We start from the raw sequence: 18,717 nt of genomic DNA, 5'->3' as shown, positions 1-18,717 counted from the left end.
ATCATTTCATTAGTGATAGGATGACAAGGTAATATGATTTCATCACCGTTACCTCACTGGCAATATTCATAGCCGTTTACTTTAACATCTTCCTCCGTGAGACACCCGACATATTCATACACACATCTAGTATTACTGAACCAGATTATACACAATATGCTGAAAGTAAAGCAAATATGACTGACAGAAGTCTCTTTTCCCATTTATTACAGGTTATTTCACTGCATACAAAAGAACATATCTAAAATATACAGATATTAGCAGTTGATTAGCAATTTAATCAATAAATAAAAAAAGTATTGTGACTATAAACGTCACATTTCAAAGTTTTGTCTTGTAAATATACACAAACGTTGGGCGGCAGTTTATTGCCCCGTGGGACTGGTCTTGGATAAACAGGGTTTTGGTGACGGAAGACCAGCGGCATGTTTGAAATACCAATGTGCCGTCTTTAAACGTCATCAGGGAGGAAAGAGGAGAACAGGTCCGCCAAACAGGTCAACTAGTTCTTACTGGATTCTGCTTTTGGCCAAAGCATAAAGAAAGCAAACACGAGCCGTGAAAGTCACATAAAGTAGTAGAAGACTAGGAGGGAGGGTGAGTCCTGTCAGTCCTCCGACAGCAGCCTGTGGAAGTGGTCCTTCCTCTTCTTAAGCGCCTCCCGAAAATCCTCCTGAAAAAACACAACGGGAGATATTCTAAGTGAACGATGAAACCAGGGGAGGAAAGCTGGCAGGTGCTGCTGCCGATAACCGGCTGTTCCTGAACAGGAGGCACTGATAACGACTATGAGAATAAAATGTATATACAAGAACAATCTGGTTTACACTGCAAATGAACAGTCATGAAAGGACGTTACAGTTCAACACGTCTACATTTAAATGGACTGTTCTTTAACCCTACAAATACTTTTGATACGTCAGTAGATTTCAGGGATGCATCTTTTTCTCTTCCGATATTAATTCCAACTTCTCTCAAAATTAGCTTTGTGGAGCTACAAGTATTATGTTTATGTTATTGATTCAATCAGTTGGTCCGTCGGTTGGAGCTGCAGCGCTCGATTGTGGCGATTGTTGCCATTGTAACAATCTGTAAGCCGTGTTTTTATGTAATGTGACATGAGGCCAGTGGTTGCCGTGGCAATAAGACACGATGACTCGCTGTGGCTGAAGGCAAGTGGTTCAGTTAACACTGATATGTACGAAACCTGTATTTAACACACTGAGCACCTCGGGCTTCCACAACATGCACAAAGCAGCAGTAGTGGTTATTCCAGCCATGATTGTTGAAACAGAGCTCCTCTCCGGTGTGTCCAGTGTGAGTGGCGTGAATAAACACAACAAGTCCGGTGGTCAAACTCCTGTGAGTTTGACACGAGGCAAAATTTGCTTTGCATTTGGTGTGAACGCAGTATAACTTTGGCAACTTCAAATGATTGTGTTTATATATATATATATATAAAAAAAAAAGACAGGCACAGAAATCTACAATCTGATGCCCAAGTGTGATAATCATAAACGCTGATAAAAGGAAAGACTTACCGCTGCAGACATTTTCTCAAGGTAGGGGACGAGCTTCTGGAGTTCTCGGTCATTTGACTCTCCAGACCAGCTTTTGATGGGAATAGTGTTCATCAGCTGCAAAACACCAAAAAGGGTATATTAAATGGCAATTGCAAGATGATACCACCGTCAGAGGACCAATATGTAGGAATCTCTAAAAAAAATAATAATAATTTAGACGATATTTTTTTTTTAAAAAAGGAGGAGTTTGATGAAATTCAAAATTTTCAACAAAAAATATATATATATGTGTCCAATTCCTTAAAGATCGCGTCTTCAGAAAGAACATCTGGGATTTACTCAGAGATAGACAAACACTTAAATTTAGTCTTTTCATGGGATTGGCTGATGATAACAAAACTGTAAAATATGACCAGAAAATGACACAGTATGAGATGTTAAACTGGCAGTCAAACATCACAGTGCTTACATGGTAAGGGTATGTGTGGGGTGCGTTGTCCAGGACAACCGTCTTGGCGAGATCCCTCCCGAGGATGCTGAGATCTTTGATATAGTGGCCGAGGACGCAGGCACAGTCGTCCTGGTACAGACGATGTCTACAAGAGAAGTCGTCGACGTGTTAAAATCAGTTTGCACCCGTTTCTGTGGGCCAAGTGTGTCAGTAGTGGGATGTGTGCAGCGGCATCCGCTCTGCCACGCACGTCAACTTCATAAATCTGCAGTAACTGATTGTTTTTTTTTTGGCCACTTGAGGGCAACAGAAACAAGTTGTGCAGACAACATTTTCATTATCATCACCCACGTTGATACGGCAAACTTGTTAAATTATCAGTAAGAGAGATACATTATATTTCATTTGGCGCTGTGTTTCTGTTTATCTGATGAATGCAAGTCCAATAAATGGACTGTTCATCTGCTGCTGGGCAGGTTGTGTACAGCGGGCTTTTAGAGCCTTTTTCACAGGAAACAGCTGCCTGCTGCAGCCAAAATGACGCGGTGCAAGCTGCGAGTGTACAAAAACAGTAAAATGGGCCCGACAGCTAAACAATGTGCTAGATGCCTCACACTGTTAAACGAGAACAGAGCGGCGTCCAGAAGTCGGTGTCATGGCCACAGATGGATCAGCAGCAGGCTAACACTTGTTGGCTGGTTCTGATAAAGCCACCTGCGTGCCGGTCTCTTCGGTCGAGCAAAACGTTCATAAAACACAAGTGGAAGTGATTTTGCGCCGACGTACCGAAACAGCTTTCTCTGAGGGTCCAATATGTCCAGTATCTTCTCCGTGTACTCCTTCTTTGCACATGTGTAAACAAACAGCTGGAACAGAACACAAACAGCAGCTGGAATCTATTCCACACAAAGCAGGTCTCAGCAGGCATCAATGAAAATGTCATGTAGTTTTTATCTATTTGCATATACAAAGAAAAATAAGATTTAAAATAAAAGTGAAGGGAAACGGGTTCAGATTAAATACATTGAAATAAAAAGGGGAAAGTATGACAGACAGGCGTCAGACAAGCCTACAATACTAGTATCAAGTTCTTGTCTTGCAGAATAAAACATTACCTGATTTCCTAAAAACAAACAGACTATAGAGGCTTGTCTAGAGCTGATTACACAAATGAACGACCAGACAATTTCATTTTATAAGTATATCAACTCAAATTCTTACCTCATAGATTTTTGCCATGGACTGCAGAAACTCTTTGACGTGTGGTCGTAGAATCATGTACACCTGTTGATGACAACAGAGCAGAGAGGATGACAGAATTAATTAACAACTTTATACATTTTAATCACTTAATCTGGTCTTTTCTTACACTTCACTGAAGCACTGAACAGAAAGAGTTGAATGTTAATGGTCTCAACATGGTAAATCACCTTTTAAATCTCTGATTATTGATAAAATAAGAGACCTCATGATGAGGATGATGATTACTAGCCAATATGTCCCAACAGTGTGTTATTAGTTGTGGTATTTCTCCACATTAAGACTAGATTTCCTCACATCTCCTGCCATCCCTCATTGACTGTCCATCACCCTTTCGCTCTTTTCTCTGGGATGATCTGCTCAGTGTGCCTCAGATTTAAAAGACTGAGTGGTCACCTTGTATTGATGGTCCTGGAAAGCTACGTGAAAGGTGTGCTCCACTTCCTCCATCACATTCAGAGAGCTGAACATCAGGGTCTCCTCCTGGAACGACGTGGATCCACGTTAGTTAGAAATCAACACACGTGTCCAACAAGCATAAACATGCAATCCTGTAGAAAAACATATTTCCATATCCTCTGTCTGAAATGTCTAGCGTGCTAGCTCGGCTCATAGTGAACTATTACAAGCTAAAATAAAGAGTCTGTTTAGCTTAGCAAGCCACAATTCTTAAATTTCTTGTAAATGTAAATGCTGGTTGAGACTTTGTGTGTTCTCTCCATCTTTGGCCTACATTTACATCAACACAGTCTTGATCATTTCTACAGAAATGTAGGTTCTCACAAAGTACTTCATCACAATGATGGATACCTTCTCAGAAAGAGAAGATCAGTAAAAAGACAATAAGTGGACTTTGAGCTAAGAAGTGCTATGCTAGCTCTTCATGTATGTAACTTGTTGTGCCTATGTATGAGAGCAGAAAGCTCCAGAGGATTCAACTCACCAGGTCAACCACCAGCGTGGCCTCCGGGGTGCTCCTGGTCTTGGGGGGAATGTCTTTGAGTTGGGGCCGGGAATACTGGGATTGCGATGGCATGTTCTTGATGAACGTGAAACTGCAAAAGAAAATAATGCTCTTATGCTGTGCTTGAGCTTGGGATCATTTGTGTTTATTTGCATCAGTTGTACTCGACGTGCTGGAGAGAGGGGGCTTACCTCCATGTAGACACCAACAATGGTTCCTCAATCACAGCAGAAATAACCACTATATTAATATACGTTAAAGATAGATCTGAAAGAGCGTTTATACGTACGGATTGAAGATGTCATCCTCCTCTTCGCCAGCTAGGAGATCCTCAGAGCCAAAACCAAACACCCCTTGTTCTGGGCTCATCAACACGCTGTTTCCAGAACGCTTTGCATCTGGAGACAAACAAAAAAAATCAACCAAAATGAACCAACTGTAAGCAAGACGATTCTGTTCATCTCTGAGAAACCAGGAACTCTTAATACTTGCAGCAAACGTGTCCTATTTGATGAACTACTACTATTATTGTTGTTTTAATGAAGGGAAGCTCTGAAGTACTTTCCAGAACCCAAATATAACTTGCAAAAACATGATAGACATAAAGATGTTATTAATAGCATGTTATAGATCCCAATGACAAAGGCATTGCTGCATGCACTTTTCAGCCACATAAATTCCTTTTAGGTGAGTTCATTAATAGATTCATTGAATGTGTTCATTGAATTGTTGAGATAAATGAGTTGGTCAATGTAGATGCATTTACTAGGCCTATCTAAGGAGAGAGAGAGAGAGAGAGAGAGAGAGAGAGAGACAGAGACAGAGACAGAGACAGAGAGAGAGATCCAGCCAAAGAAATAAGTTTCATAAACTTCCATAGTCGGGAATTGAACCGTGGCCGGCCGCATGCAAAGCCGGCACGTTACCTCTACACTATCCTCACGTTCAAGAACTCTTTGTCAGTGTTATATTAGAACATGTTACTCTTAACGGTACTTCCGTTTTTAATCGCTCGGCAATTCTTGCCCAAGCAGCCTCTGGATTTTTATTTATCACTACAGTATTCCCTTTATTGGTTATGATGGGTTTGTACTCCTCGTACAGTTCCATCAATAATTTTTGCTCTGGTCTTTTCTGCCATTTTCTCGATGATTCGACATTCACGGTTCTGAACGGCGTAACACAAGACAACTTTAACCTGGCTTGAATTAGCCTCAACAAGGCGCGGCTGAAATGCGTTAATGGAACGGGTTTAGCCGCAAGTGGAAGTTGGCGTTAGTTCTAACCAGGCTTAACCAGGTAAGCGCCGCTTTAATTAGCGAGTTTGGTGGAATACCCCTCAGGTGGACAGGATGATCCGGGCGCTGTCATGTAGAGGCGTGTTTTTTTTTTCTAAAACCTTTCAGGCTTCAGTGAATATGATCAAAAAATGTTGCCAACTGGGACTTTAATATTGTGAAAGAAAATACTACAGCAGAACGAAATCCCAGTTTAGTATACAAAGGTTATTTCTCTTCAACATGAGCCTCTCACATAATACACAAACAAAAACAGTGAGACTCTTAAAAAAAACAAAAAACATTTACAGTAACCGTTTCTGACTTTTTCAGAAGGGAATAGCAATGACCCATGTTGGATCTGAATTATACCTGGACACGGAGATTAATGGCTGCTAAACGGTTCAATGGACTCAATATTTTCAAATGGGGGAAAAGAATATGCATCTCCCCAAGTGCATGTAAAGCAGTGATAGCAACGAGGACATTTTTACAGTCCCACAACACAAAATTAAAGTATGAGGAGGGGTTGTTGACGACTTTTTGAGGTCTTGCATTCATAGAAGTAGAGTTGCTACAACCCTAACATAGAATAGAGAATTGCAGTGACAGTAGCTGTACTCACTCTCTTTGGTGGGTGTGAGGAAACGCACAATGGGCGAGTAGATGTTTCTGGCTGTTGTATTGCGAGGAGATGCTGGGTCGATTTCTGACAGTACGCGCTCTTGGTGCATGATGGACCTGATTGGAGTCTTGAAAGCCAGATCTAGACCACAAGAAGATGATGAGTTAGAAAACTCAAAACATGAGCAGTGGACAGAGTATGGAATTCACATTATGGAAAATTAAATATCTGAGAACAACCAGAAGCTGCGAAAAACATACCCGTTTCTCTGTCGTCGACAGCGATGGCCCTCTTCCTTGGCCGACCACGGAGCCGCCTCGTCATTGTGGGAATTTCATCATCCGTTTGGTGGGAGTCATTATCCGGGGTCTCTTCATCCTACACAGTATGAAGTTAAGAAGTCACTGGGCTTCATTCACCAATAATTTGTGCAAACACAAAGTTATTGTTTGATTCATTGTACATAAAGCTTGAATCAGACAAACATGAATACTATGTGATCATGCCATTATACAAATGTGAAAAGACACAAAAAGACAAAAAGGCTAACTGTGACAAAACTTTCAGAGTTGAAATGTTTGCAGTAACTTCAATTGCCAACAAGGTACTGTAACTACCAATAAATGCACAGTAAAAATAATATTGATTCCCATGTATTGCAAGATCACATCACAATCTGCTATCGTTTTGGCGATGACCACTTCAACAGACACTGTGCCTCAGTCCTGCACCATATGATGTGTTTGCATTCTTCTTTTTAAATTCAGCAACAGTTGCAAGGAAACGCCTACATTGGAGTCCTAAACAAAATGAGTCCAGAGAGCAAGCAGACGTTGCTGGAGTCCTGTGTGTAAACAGTCTGCATGTCTGTATCCTGATGACCTACATCTACCGACCCGCTCACATGCAACCGGCCTGTTTGATCCTCTGCTGCAGCACCAATCCCCCATCAGACACCACACCAGAGAGCTGCACAGCTGTAAAGGCATCACAATGGAAGACTCGGCAGACTGGCAATGTCTACATGTCCTGGCATCCATTGAAAGATGCAGTTGTGTGTTGAATAGGACTGTATTGATTTGTTCTCTGCATTGTGCTTCTCTTGATGTTAACAATGTTGTCTGAAGCAGATGAAAACACCATTAAAATAAGCTAAAAAAGTGGCATATACACCCGATGAGTTCAAGTTGAGTAAGAGTGGATCGCTGCCTAAAGCACAATAAAAGTCTAACTTATAGTGATCAAATTTGGTTCATCTTAGTAGTTTTTAATCCCACAGGAAATTGTACAGCTGCAATTGGCCCATAAGAGATAGAAATAAAGATAAAGTACTTGCTCATAAATAGGGAGCCTATAAAATAAATAACCTATAAACATAGTAATGGGACAAGACCTATACACACACGAGTAGCAAAAGTTCAAAAAAGATATCGTTTTATTATTATATTTAAAAAAAAACACGAATAATGAGAAACTGTAAATTGGTCATTAAGTTGGATCAATCGCAATCCAAAGCAGTTGAATTAAACAGTTGTGTTAATTAAGGGGGTTGGATGTATTGTTGGGCTGTACATTAGCTAAATAGCGTAACATTTAGCGTAAAGGCAGGGTACGTTAGCTAACATAACACTATATGACGAAAGAGACAATACGAGTGGTTAGTCAACATAGTAGAGATGAAATGCCATCCATTGGGCAGATGCTAGTTCAAGACAACGGCTAGCTAACGTTAGCAATGCCGTCTACTGTTGTTATCAGGACGTTAGCTAGCGATGTTAGCTAGCAACATTAGCCAACGTCCGACTAAATCCCGTCAGAATCAGAATAGCGAAACCGCTAGGCTAACGTTACCAAGGCTCCTATATCTGGCCATTTACACGGTGTTTAATGGTACCACTGACATCTGTGAGACTATTACAACGCTACTGAAACTAATCACAGCAGGAGGTGGATTACCTTGGTCTGCAGGGGGCTTTCAGTCCCAGATAAAGCAGCTCGGCTCGGCGTCGCTTTGTTGGACCGTCGGCATTTGCTCCTCGGCGTCTCCGAGCAAGGCGTCACGGTTTTCTGAGACCTGAGTCTCATTTCGCTTCTTAAAATCGGCCCTGTAACAACATCGACACATAAAGTCCACCTCTGGTGTAGCTGCTTGCTTTGAGGCCGACGCTTCTTCTTCTTTTCCTCTTCTCCTCGTACCACCAGCTTCAGCGGAGGCCGTGTAGCTCCGCCCCGCTCACTCGGCGTCTTCTGGAACGGTTTAAATCTGCCGGGGTACGATAGGTTCACCCACCGCGGACACTGTTATTGGGCGGTGCTTCAGAAAGCTCCAGCGTCAACGTGATAGGCGAGTCACGTTGCGGGTGAAGATTATGAATGAGCGACGGTGCATCCAGATTAATACAGAAACCTCGTTTAGACACAATTTGTTGTAAACACGAGACTTCTGGATTCACAGTCAAATTAAATTCAAAATTATGCATTAGAGGCTGTATAACATTAGCCATGTTAACTAACAGCATTTGCTCAGCAGCTGATGTGGAGCTTTAAATTATTTTTGGTGAGTACATAATGAACACATTGGTTAAGATAACCCATTAAAAAAGAAGGAATGTATCTCATATACATTGGCTTCGTATATATATAAAAAAAAACATCCAAAACTCTAGTGACATTAAAGAAAGGTGATATTTTATTAATTTCAGATTCAAAATAAAAGTATTCACACAAACACGTATTGAGTAAATAGGCAAGAATAGCTCTTACGCCCTTCAAAAAACAAAGAAAACAGAAACAGTTGCATTACCCGTTGCCACTTCACTGTTACCGTGGCTACCGGGAGAAATCCCACTTATTAAAAATGTTATCATTCATAGAAAAAGGAGGAATAAGCACACATTAATAGAACAGACTGAAAAACGACTCACAGCACTAACAGTGGTACTAGAAGCAGTACTTGTTGTAGTACTAAGTAGAAGTTAGCCGTTGAGCTGGAGGTTCCCTGTTGTTGATGCTCAAATAAACCAAACAGCAGAAGTGTTACGAACCTGTAACACACAGAGAGAGAGAGGGAGAAATACAGAGATGGAGAAAGATACCCCAGAGTCCAAAATAAACCTCTCAGTCACCAACCAGGGCGATCAAAATATCAGCTGAGAGTACTTTTTATTGGTTTCCAGTCAAGATAATAATATAAATACAAAACAATACTTGTTTTCAATACAATCACACACGATTGTAATTCATCTTAAGTACTAACATATACTGGAATATTGGAGTAAATTTCAGACCCTGGCGACCTCTCTCATACCCTCTATGTGTAACTGTAACTGTAACTCGGTTAAATGCATTAAACTCGAGGTAGAGGTAGATTTTCCTGAGAAGTTGTAAGTGACAAGATCCTTGTTTCAGTTCTGAAGATAACTTGAAGGCATATGAAGCCCACAAGCACATCACATGCTTCCGTCAAATAATCACATTAATCATCATGATCGCTATATTAATAAATCTGCTCTAAATGTAATCTCTGTGTGCTGGGGTTGCTACAACATATCCAAAAAAGAAATAAAGCAGAACAAAACAAGAACAAAAAACAACATGAACATGATATAATTCATAGCCCTAAAAAGCCATATTTCAGAAATTTTATATTTAATGAATCTTTGTAATACAGGTTAATTCATACAACAATTGTCACAGCAGAAGGCATCTTGTTATTTCTCATTTTCCGTGTCCACAGTCCCCCTGGTGGAGGAAAGTCAGCGGGGGAAGTTCAGTCAAAAGCCCCGAAACCCCACATTCACCAAAAACCCGTAAATGGTCCAGCAGAATGTCCATGTCTGCAACATGTGAACAGGAGTCAGAGCCTTTTTTCCACGCAAGACACTCTGGATCTAGTATAGTTTCAAGAGGTTTTTCTTTTAGCTACGGCTCTGGTGGGAATAAAAGCAGCAACGTTTGAAAGTTCTAACATAGAGTGAGCAAGCAAACCACAACGGACTCAGAGGGATTGTGCTGATTAGGGATCAGCCCCTGAAGAGCAATACATTTGCCACCTTTCGCGTCGGGAAATCCAAAAAAAAAAAAAAAAAAGCATTACGAATGTGATGAAAATGAGTCCGGCTGATTTGTTTTCCGATCCGTACAACAGAACATGAATGCACCGAACAAGCAGACTTTTCAAACCAACCAGATCTTTAAAACTGCATTACCACACAGGAGTAATGTAGACATTTTGTTCAAATAAAGCCAAGAACTGCAGACGGGAAGTGTAATCTCACAATGAAAACAAAAAGGCTGCAGACACATGAAAAGCAGATGGTAGCATTCGGTGAGTAAAAAAAATAAAAATACACGTCTGAACCAAAACCCTGAAAACTCTGGTTTCACACAGTTTTCACAGCTGAACTGCTCCAATGAATCCCCCAATAATGAGGAAGCTGCCTGACCACATCTCTAGAGAACCAAGCAAGGCAGGATGTTTGGTTATTGACTGTTTTTAATGAGGAAATGAATTCGGTCAGTGAATGCCTCTTACAGAGTTTGAGTCTGGTTTCAGTGGAGCATTTTAGTGTCCCACGGTGAGGCTTTGTCACTTTAATAAAGATTCGGGAGACAATGGAAGGAAAGGAGCTCACTTGTTTGCAGTAAACGTTCAGACTGAAGGACATTTGAATCTTTGCCGAGACCTGTTTTCGTCTCCATTCAGGGATCTCTGAACTGATTGTGCGTCATATAAAACCCCTCCACTGAGGGGAGCTCTTTGTAAAGACCTGGAAGCTTGGATTGAACCTCAACGACATCTCTGGCTCCCCTTGCATAACCGAAGGTGGTATCTGATTGTCTGTGGTAATAACAAAGCTCTTTCATAGTCAAAGTCTTTACGAACCAGCATCAGCAACATTTTGATGAGGTTTGCTCGTTGTGGCAGAAGCAAAGCTATCTGCTCAAACTTTAATTAGCTCTTGAGGTAGAAGCGAGGCTCGGTTGTGGTTGAGGGGATGTGTTTGGAGGTATACGGCATTGTCATAACGTCTGATTGTTACCACGCAAATTCAAAACCTTCCCTGAAGATGCTGCCATGCACATACTGAGAGAGAGACAGCGCTAGAGAGCTGCAGTACCTCCACTGTTCAAATGCAAATATCTCACAGAGCCGCTCGATAGATGTATACGATAAACATGGATCCACTGAAGGGGGCAGGTGCATGAATGTTGCCCCAGGGGCCAAAAGGTCACAGGGTCAAAACTAAAAAAGCGATGTTGATCATTTAGATCAGTATTGATTGAATTTTGCTTTCTCCGGCAGCCCTCCCCCTGTATGTCTATATTTGATTGTCAGCAGTGACATCTGCTACTCATGCAGGGAGACACGCCGGGCTTTCTGTATGTGTCATTTTTTAAGTTGCTTTCACAGAGGAATCAGGGAGAAAGACTATATACCTATAAGTTAGCAAAGCAAGTTTATACCACCATGAGTGTGGAGACAAGTGTGCCCTTCAAGGCAAAACACAGTAACTACATATTTGGTAAAAACTGAGTTAAGACCAGAATCTGACATCATACTCTACCAAAGAAATTATGATAACATTAAATGTGTTTTTGGAAGGGAAAAAACAGCATGGGGAATTCATAAGAACTAAAAAAAAAAAACGGGTAGAAACAAAACTGCTGTAACTACATTTTCCTCTGTAACAAGTCTAAACAACCTGATCAATAACCAATCATCCGCTGAATCAGACTATATCAAGATGACGTGGACGCCATTCACATTGTAAAAGGCAAAATGGTTGTGGTATAGAACCAGGACAGCAGCAGCAACCGGCGCCACCTTTAGGTCAACACAGTTATATCAGTTGCAGCTCAACAAAGTTTCTGCATCACACTTCACAAAGTTGTATTTGGCGTTGTGTCGTTGTCATATAAACTTCTAAAATGTCTACGAGTGTGTGAGAAAGCTCAAGGTTAATGAAAGAAACTTAGAAGGTTAGCCAGAGCGCCATTATTATTATTATTAACATATTTAAAGCGCCCTTTACCTCGCTCCTGTGTACAGTGTGTGTGCGTGTTTTTCCACTATGAAGATGTAAAAGTGTAGCAGTGGCCCTCACTGCGTGTGTGTGGTGACATCTACAAGTCGACTGCTGCTGCTGCTGTGACTTTTCTGGCCTGTAGGTGGCGCATGTTGCCATGCATTAAACTGGGAGTCAGCTGCTTGCTGAAGTAATAAATAAGCAGGTTAGTGAATGAATTACAAACAGGTTTCACTAGCCGTTTCTCAACTAAAATACATAATCATTTGTATTTAAAGCTCTTTTAAATATTGCGACCAGAATTGATCTTTCGTTACTATGGAAACACTGTAGTTTTTGCTTCATTGAAATTTAACTCAACCAATGAGATTCTGTCTCTGACAGAAACTAAAGCTCCATTTTTCTTTTCTTGGAAGTGGCAAAACAAGTGAGGCCGGACACTTCAAGCAGACTTAATGATTGTATGCTGTTGGCTGTCCAAGTATAAAGGGATACTATTCAAAACTGACCAGTGTTTGCGTAGCAGCTGGTGGTGATTTCCCACCGAGAGGTTAGTCCAGAATCAAAGCCACGACAGCCATCTGGTGATATTTGACTGGAACAGTAAAAAGTGATTAGACGGAGGTACTGCTGGCTCTCTGGTCATCTCATGCTGTGTTAAGGCCTTAGAACAGAACCCACATACAAAGCCTGATTTACTTCCTAACATCAGTAGGAATGAGGCTGCTTTGTGTCGGGTTGGGGGTCGGGGGTAGGGGGGGTAACAATCTTTAACAGTCCAGAGAGGTAACACAGGTTAAAGTTCAAAAAGCTGAATCTGATCTACTTCAAAATGCAGAAACACAACAACACACGAACGACACGGCGTCTCCGCCGTGGCCGATTAAACCTTTTATACATCTAACAGCAGCGAGTCACCAGCGCTCAGCCGCAGCTATAATTACCTCTGAGATCACATTGTCACAAGCCCCAATTAATCTACATCTAAAAACAGTCAGAGGATCACAAGACATTCTCTGTTACATCCTTGACTCAAGGAGACCCGGTCCTCGTCACAGCGCAGGATAAGAAGCACTTGGATCAGGAGAAGCACTAAGTCATGCAAAACACAAAGCTGAAACAAAAAATAAAAGCATCTGTAATGTATAATACAAAAACAACAACAAAAGGTCAGATATGAGCTGAAATAACTGTCTTTAAGTTCCTTCCGAAGCTCAGATAACGTCTCCTGACACCCGATTGTCCATGTGAGCGTCTCCACAATGACAACGATTTAGTGGATCCACAACCCACGTGAATTTAAGACAGGAAATCAGTTTCCCTGCCTCACTCCTGATTGCTGAAGGGCTGTTATCTATAAATATGCATCTGACCCGAAGACAATCACTCCAGTGGAAGGCCAAGTTAGAAAAAAAATGGATTTTTTTCCACACAGAAGGATATTGAAAAGCATTTCTCTGTCAAGATATTGTACAAAGCGATGAGCAGACAGACACCTGAGGACAATCGAAAATGTGTATCAATGCATACAATCTGAACCCCCCAGCGGCCGCGGAGCCTCGGAAAGGCCGGCGTGTCGAGGTGCAGCGAGGAGAGAGGAAGAAACTCAGCCTCAAGAAAGGCTTTAGTTCATTTTCCTACCGACACAACTGACCATCCTCTAATAAAACAGCCATTTTGAACACTGACAATCTACCTGCAAGATTGGCACAGATATACATTGAACTGGCCTCATGTCAACATGCAGGAGAAGACTTCAGATCCACGTTGAAGAGTTGTCTTAGGAAGAAGAACCACCACTGCTTGAATTGGTCAGCTACGTGGGTAATTAGCTGTCACTGAGGGTTCGGTAGCGATCGATAATGGATGAAATGTGTGAAAAAGTGAACCGATATTGGTACAGATTGCGATCCAACCACATTTCACTGATACGATGTGTGTGACGGTACACAACGGGGAGCGCACAGCTGCACCAGGCTCTTCCAACAAGAGATCCAAAATGGCTGCCATGTGAATAAAATGAGGTCACAACGGTACATTGTTATATGCCCTGACGAAAAACAACATATAAAGCTTCTCTGATTAAAAATAGACGTTATTCATATTTTCTTTTCTTCTTTTTTTTTTTTATAGAATTCTAAATATATATTTTTTTTCCTGCAGTGGGAGGATTGTTAAAGGTTTAAATGATAACACACAGTAAAGAGAATAATAATGACAAGAAAAGATAAAATTAAATCTCTCCCCTAGAGGATAAAACATGGCTGTCAATCAGTAGCTGTGTTTGTGTGTGTAAACAGTGCATTACCCTTCCTAGTTATTACCTTCTCTTTTGTTCTCCGATAATCTGTACATTTATGCAGAAATAAATAATTCACAGGTTGTGCATACATATTTGTTTAGCATATACTGGCTCTCAGTTGAGATGTCTATTTTCTTCTTTTTTTTTTTTCCGAAATAATTTTGGCTATTAAGAACAAAAGAGTTGAGTTGGTGAGAGAAAACCTGAGATAGTGTACTTCAAGTGATCCGAGTTTCAGTTTGTGTCTCTGTACAGTTTATGGTTCTTCTCTTTTTGGCATAGATTATGTAGAAAATGAGGTTGATTTTTGGCTTTACTTAGCATGGTAATAAAAAATAAAATAAAAGGGAAAGGCAGGGGTTTTGTTAAGACAACGGGTTGCTGGAGGTTGAGGTAGGTGTGCTCTGTTGCTGCTGCTGTGGAGCGAGGCGACTGCTGACCGTCTTGTTGGAGATGGACGATCCGACCGCACCAGACCCTGCTGCTGCCTGAGCAAAAAGAACGCCTGGGCGGGAAAGGACACGAGAAACCAAGATTAAGGATAGAATACAAAGTATGTTGGTTTAATTTCATGTCCATTTGAAAACAAGGGAATAACCGAGATACAGCGGGTTAAATTAGCTCACCATAAATGCTGGAAACGGAGAGAAAAGGCTAGCTCGGCTCTGTCTGCATACATGTACCACACATACATACATAAACGGTATGTATTTATAAAATAAAAATCCCCACTCGCCCCATCTTGTGTTTCCTCCTTCAAGCTTGGGTCCTCTACCAGAGGCCTGGGGGCCGGAGGGCTCTTCACTATCTAAGCTGTTCCTAGGACTCTTCTGGACACAGATCTCAGATGTTGATCCTGGCATCTGCTGGGTCCACTGTCCCAGTTTGGGGGTTACAGCCCCGAGTGCTCCGATTACCACCGATGATGCCTTCACTCTCCACACCGTTTCTAGCTCCTCTTTCAGCCCTCGGTATTTTTCAAGCTTCTCACGTTCCTTCTTCCTGATGTTGCCGTCCCTTGGGACACGACTGCTGTCCTCTGTCGTCTGTTCACCACCACCATGTCTGGTTGGTGAGCCGTCACCAGTTTATCACGGGATCTCAGCTTCGTCAATCTCAACCACCTTTGGAGGCGTTTTCCATTTTGACCTCGGGACTTCCTGCCCAAACTCAGCACAGATGTTCCCGTACACTATGCCAGCCGCTTGGTTATGGATCTGCATCCGATGACGGGCCGTGCGTACGTGTTGACGGCTCGGATCTTGTTCTTACCATTCAGCGGACTTTTCAGGGCTTACCTTACTCCGTGTAGGTATTCGGCTGTGGCTGACTGTCTTGCGGCCTCTATATGGTTTCCATTTGCTTGCGGGACTCCAAGGTATTTGTAGCTGTCCCGCTATGTTGCCTTCCGGTAATTCAACCCCTTCGGCTGTGATCCCCTTGCCTCTCTTGGATAACACACTTACCTTGCCGGAATGACATCCCGATGTCACCGCTGTAGATCCTGGTGATGTGGATCGGGGAGTCGATGTCACGCTCGTTCCTAGCATACAGCTTGACGTCATCCACGTAGAGGAGGTCGCTGATTGTTAAGGTCATCCACGTAGAGGAGGTCGCTGATTGTTAAGGTCATCCACGTAGAGGAGGTCGCTGATTGTCACACACCGGTCTCCGTAGCCACTCAGCAGCTGGTGTTTGGCTGCTCTGGTGTTACTAACAACTGCTTTCTGGGCCCCGATCATGTATTGATCTATGTGCCTACTCATGTTAGCCACAGTGATGCCTGACAGGAGCTTCTATGTTGTACAAAGGCGGGTTACTGGTATTGGGAGGAGATGCTCCCTTCTGGGGGTCTTTTATGATCAGGACAGCCTGACCTTGGGTCATTTGTGCTGCCAGGCGTTCATGGAGTTAGTGAATGCTGTTTGTTTCTCAGATCCTCTGATCCTGGGTCTGTTCTCATGCTACAGCGCTTGAAGCTAAGAAATAGTAAAATCACGTCACTCCCCTTAAACCACACACAATTATTTAGACAAAGAAAGGCTAGCTGCTTCCCCCTGTTTCCAGTGTTTATGCTAAGCTAAGATAATAGTCTCATAGATCTTCTGTAGCTCCATGTTTAACACACAGACGTGAGTTTCAATGCTGAACCACTCAATGAGAGTTCCTGACTATATATGAAATGAAAGTGCATATTATCTGAAAAGAAAGATGGACGTCCAGCGCCACGTAACGCCGACACTCACCAGCGTACACCACGCCGTTGAGCTCCACTGACATGCTGATGCTGCTCGTGCCATTGGTGGTGAGGTTCAGGGCCGAGTCCTGTCTGCTGTCTGTAAAGGAGGTAAACCACAAAGAAGAGCTGTGTTATCAAAATGGCAGTTTTTAGTCACAATAAAGGTGTCTTTATATGAATAATCCAGAGGTGACTTCAGCCTGAGCTGTGCATTTCCCTGAAGTCGCCTGTATTTTCAGAGAAACAGTTTGCATCTTCAATCAGATAACAAGCAGCAACCCAGACAAACTCTGCTATAAGTTCAAAGTGTGTGCTGGCAGCAGGGAATCCCCGCTCAGACAGACACATGCACTTTGCATATAAATGCATGCTGCGTCTATAAGCTAAACAGGTCAACGTATGGGCCCGTAGAGTTTAGATCCTCACTGTGTTGGATGTTGTGGTTTGTGGTAAGGTAACACGTGTCTTGAGATATTAACTGCCAGGAAGAGGGAGTGTGTGTGAAACCCAGCTCAAATTCTGGGTTAAAACCATTTAAAATCCACAATGATACCCAAAGCAGATGTGGCATGGTCATATTGACATGCATTTTGTTCCATTAATGCAGATTGAAATTATATAGTTTTCGAAAAACTCAATTCCAAACACCCTTCAACCTCTTCCATTGTCCATGAACACGTTACATTAAGGCAATGTCATTAATCATCAGGGGTTTAAGTTTTATTCTTATGTGATATAAATAAACTGAACCAAATGACGCGGTTCCTATCTGCTGCTCTGACTGAAATAGATGGCCACCTATTCACTTTTTTTAATTCAGCAGAGAGAAAAAATATATTCTATTATCAGACCAAAGATGAGATCAACTCAGGTCTGAGAAACTTCACTAAAGTTAGACCTTTTGAGACCCAGCAGATGTAAGAAAGCTGATTCACACTTGTGTTGGTGAGACGATGTAAGAAGAACATCCAGAAATGTGTCTGCCTGGTTACCTTGGTTATTGATGCGGATATTCATGGGTATCTGAGTGGTCATGGCCAGCAGGTTGTGTTGCAGCGCTCTCTGCAGAAGTCGGTGGTGTTCCTCCGCTGGCAGTGCCATCTTCTTTTCTGGTGGCTCGCCAGCCTCCAGTTTGTCCCTCAGCTGCTCCAGAGCTGCCATCTGAGCCACCATCGCTGCCTGAGCTGCTGCTGCATGCATAGCAGCCATGGAGTGACCGGCCAGGGCCCCCACTGGATGACGAGTCACACCGAGGCCTGGCAGATTCTGGCCTCCCTCCTCTTCTGGCGGTGCACCATAGAGGGGGACAGGTAGTAAATATACTGTTTTGGTATGGTCCTTCACAGAGGAACTATCTGGAGACATACGCAGGATTTCTATGCTAATTTAAAAATATAACTCACCCTTCTTGATCTTGTGGATGGGGGTTAGCGAGGCCCCGTTGGTGCCCATCGTCAGGCCCACACTGGCTGGGGGGAGCTTGGGTGAGGAGAGCATGGTGGGCGTCCCGTTGGGTGAGTAGGTGAAGAGGGAACTGCCAAAGCTCTGTCGTCGGCCCTCCCGCCGATTACTGTCAATGGCTGCCTGGAGCTCATTGGGGTTGCTCAGACCCCTCTTATCACATTCGTATGGGTACAGGTACTTCATGTATCTGAAAGGAACACAATGTGTTTGGGTCTTTACTAAAAACCTGGCAGCACAGGGATGTCACTGACTATTAACTACTGCTACTGCTGGAAATGTCAACTCCTTCGGCTGGGCTAAACCATTATTCAAGGTCTTCTACAGATTTTACGACCTTGAAAAGTTAACCCTGAGCTCCCGGTGACATCAGGACAACAGAAACGTTCTACACTACAACCTCAATCTCCATCTGGTCAGACAGCAATTATATAATTAAAATAAAATAAAGAAAAAAGCAGTTGAGTGTATTTGCTGAAGGTGACGTACTTGCATTATTCTTGTTAGTACCTATCATGCCCACCCACCATGATTGTCTCGGAGTGACCTTAAACTAATTTGTAACAGAGCTTGACAGACATTTACC

The 18,717-nt window shown here is 42.5% G+C and overlaps 2 protein-coding genes across 4 annotated transcripts in view; both read right to left on the bottom strand.

Moving 5' to 3' along the window:
* Positions 1-190: 190 nt before the first annotated feature.
* Positions 191-8,334, bottom strand: ctdspl3 (CTD (carboxy-terminal domain, RNA polymerase II, polypeptide A) small phosphatase like 3). Of its 2 annotated transcripts, none has more exons than XM_084011967.1 (11): positions 8,057-8,334; positions 6,361-6,478; positions 6,101-6,241; positions 4,488-4,596; positions 4,178-4,289; positions 3,631-3,717; positions 3,196-3,258; positions 2,761-2,840; positions 1,993-2,119; positions 1,542-1,637; positions 191-673 (listed from the first exon to the last, which is right to left on the bottom strand). In XM_084011967.1, the coding sequence occupies exons 1-11, from the start codon at positions 8,183-8,185 to the stop codon at positions 608-610; spliced, it is 1,128 nt and encodes a 375-aa protein (XP_083868093.1). In that variant the 5' UTR covers positions 8,186-8,334; the 3' UTR covers positions 191-607. The 2 variants fall into 2 exon arrangements, with proteins under 2 accessions (XP_083868093.1, XP_083868094.1); XM_084011968.1 differs by having other exon boundaries at positions 8,033-8,163.
* A 434-nt stretch (positions 8,335-8,768) lies between these two features.
* Positions 8,769-18,717, bottom strand: part of arid3a (AT-rich interactive domain 3A) — a 41,810-nt gene continuing 31,861 nt past the window's right edge. Inside the window, exons 6-9 of one of the 2 annotated variants that reach the window (XM_084012462.1) lie at positions 18,074-18,321; positions 17,663-17,950; positions 16,678-16,767; positions 8,769-14,936 (exon numbers count right to left, since the gene is read on the bottom strand). In XM_084012462.1, the coding sequence (XP_083868588.1) occupies positions 14,797-14,936; positions 16,678-16,767; positions 17,663-17,950; positions 18,074-18,321 (766 nt within the window). In that variant the 3' untranslated portion in view covers positions 8,769-14,796. Of the gene's footprint in view, positions 14,937-16,677; positions 16,768-17,662; positions 17,954-18,073; positions 18,322-18,717 lie in introns of both variants that reach the window. The other variant, XM_084012461.1, reaches the window with a different exon arrangement.

This window comes from Eutrigla gurnardus, assembly GCF_963514095.1.
Source record: "Eutrigla gurnardus genome assembly, chromosome: 6".
Taxonomy (NCBI): Eukaryota; Metazoa; Chordata; class Actinopteri; order Perciformes; family Triglidae; genus Eutrigla; species Eutrigla gurnardus.
This window is presented reverse-complemented; position numbering and strand designations above follow the sequence as displayed.

Bases quoted from the DNA above. Each gene is read 5' to 3' on its own strand.
- ctdspl3 (XM_084011967.1), bottom strand. From the start codon at position 8,185: ATGAGACTCAGGTCTCAGAAAACCGTGACGCCTTGCTCGGAGACGCCG. The intron at 3,718-4,177 runs GTGAGTTGAATC...ACGTCGTTCCAG, and splicing joins CCACGCTGGTGGTTGACCTG to GAGGAGACCCTGATGTTCAG. The intron at 674-1,541 runs GTAAGTCTTTCC...GTGTTTTTTCAG, and splicing joins TTGAGAAAATGTCTGCAGCG to GAGGATTTTCGGGAGGCGCT.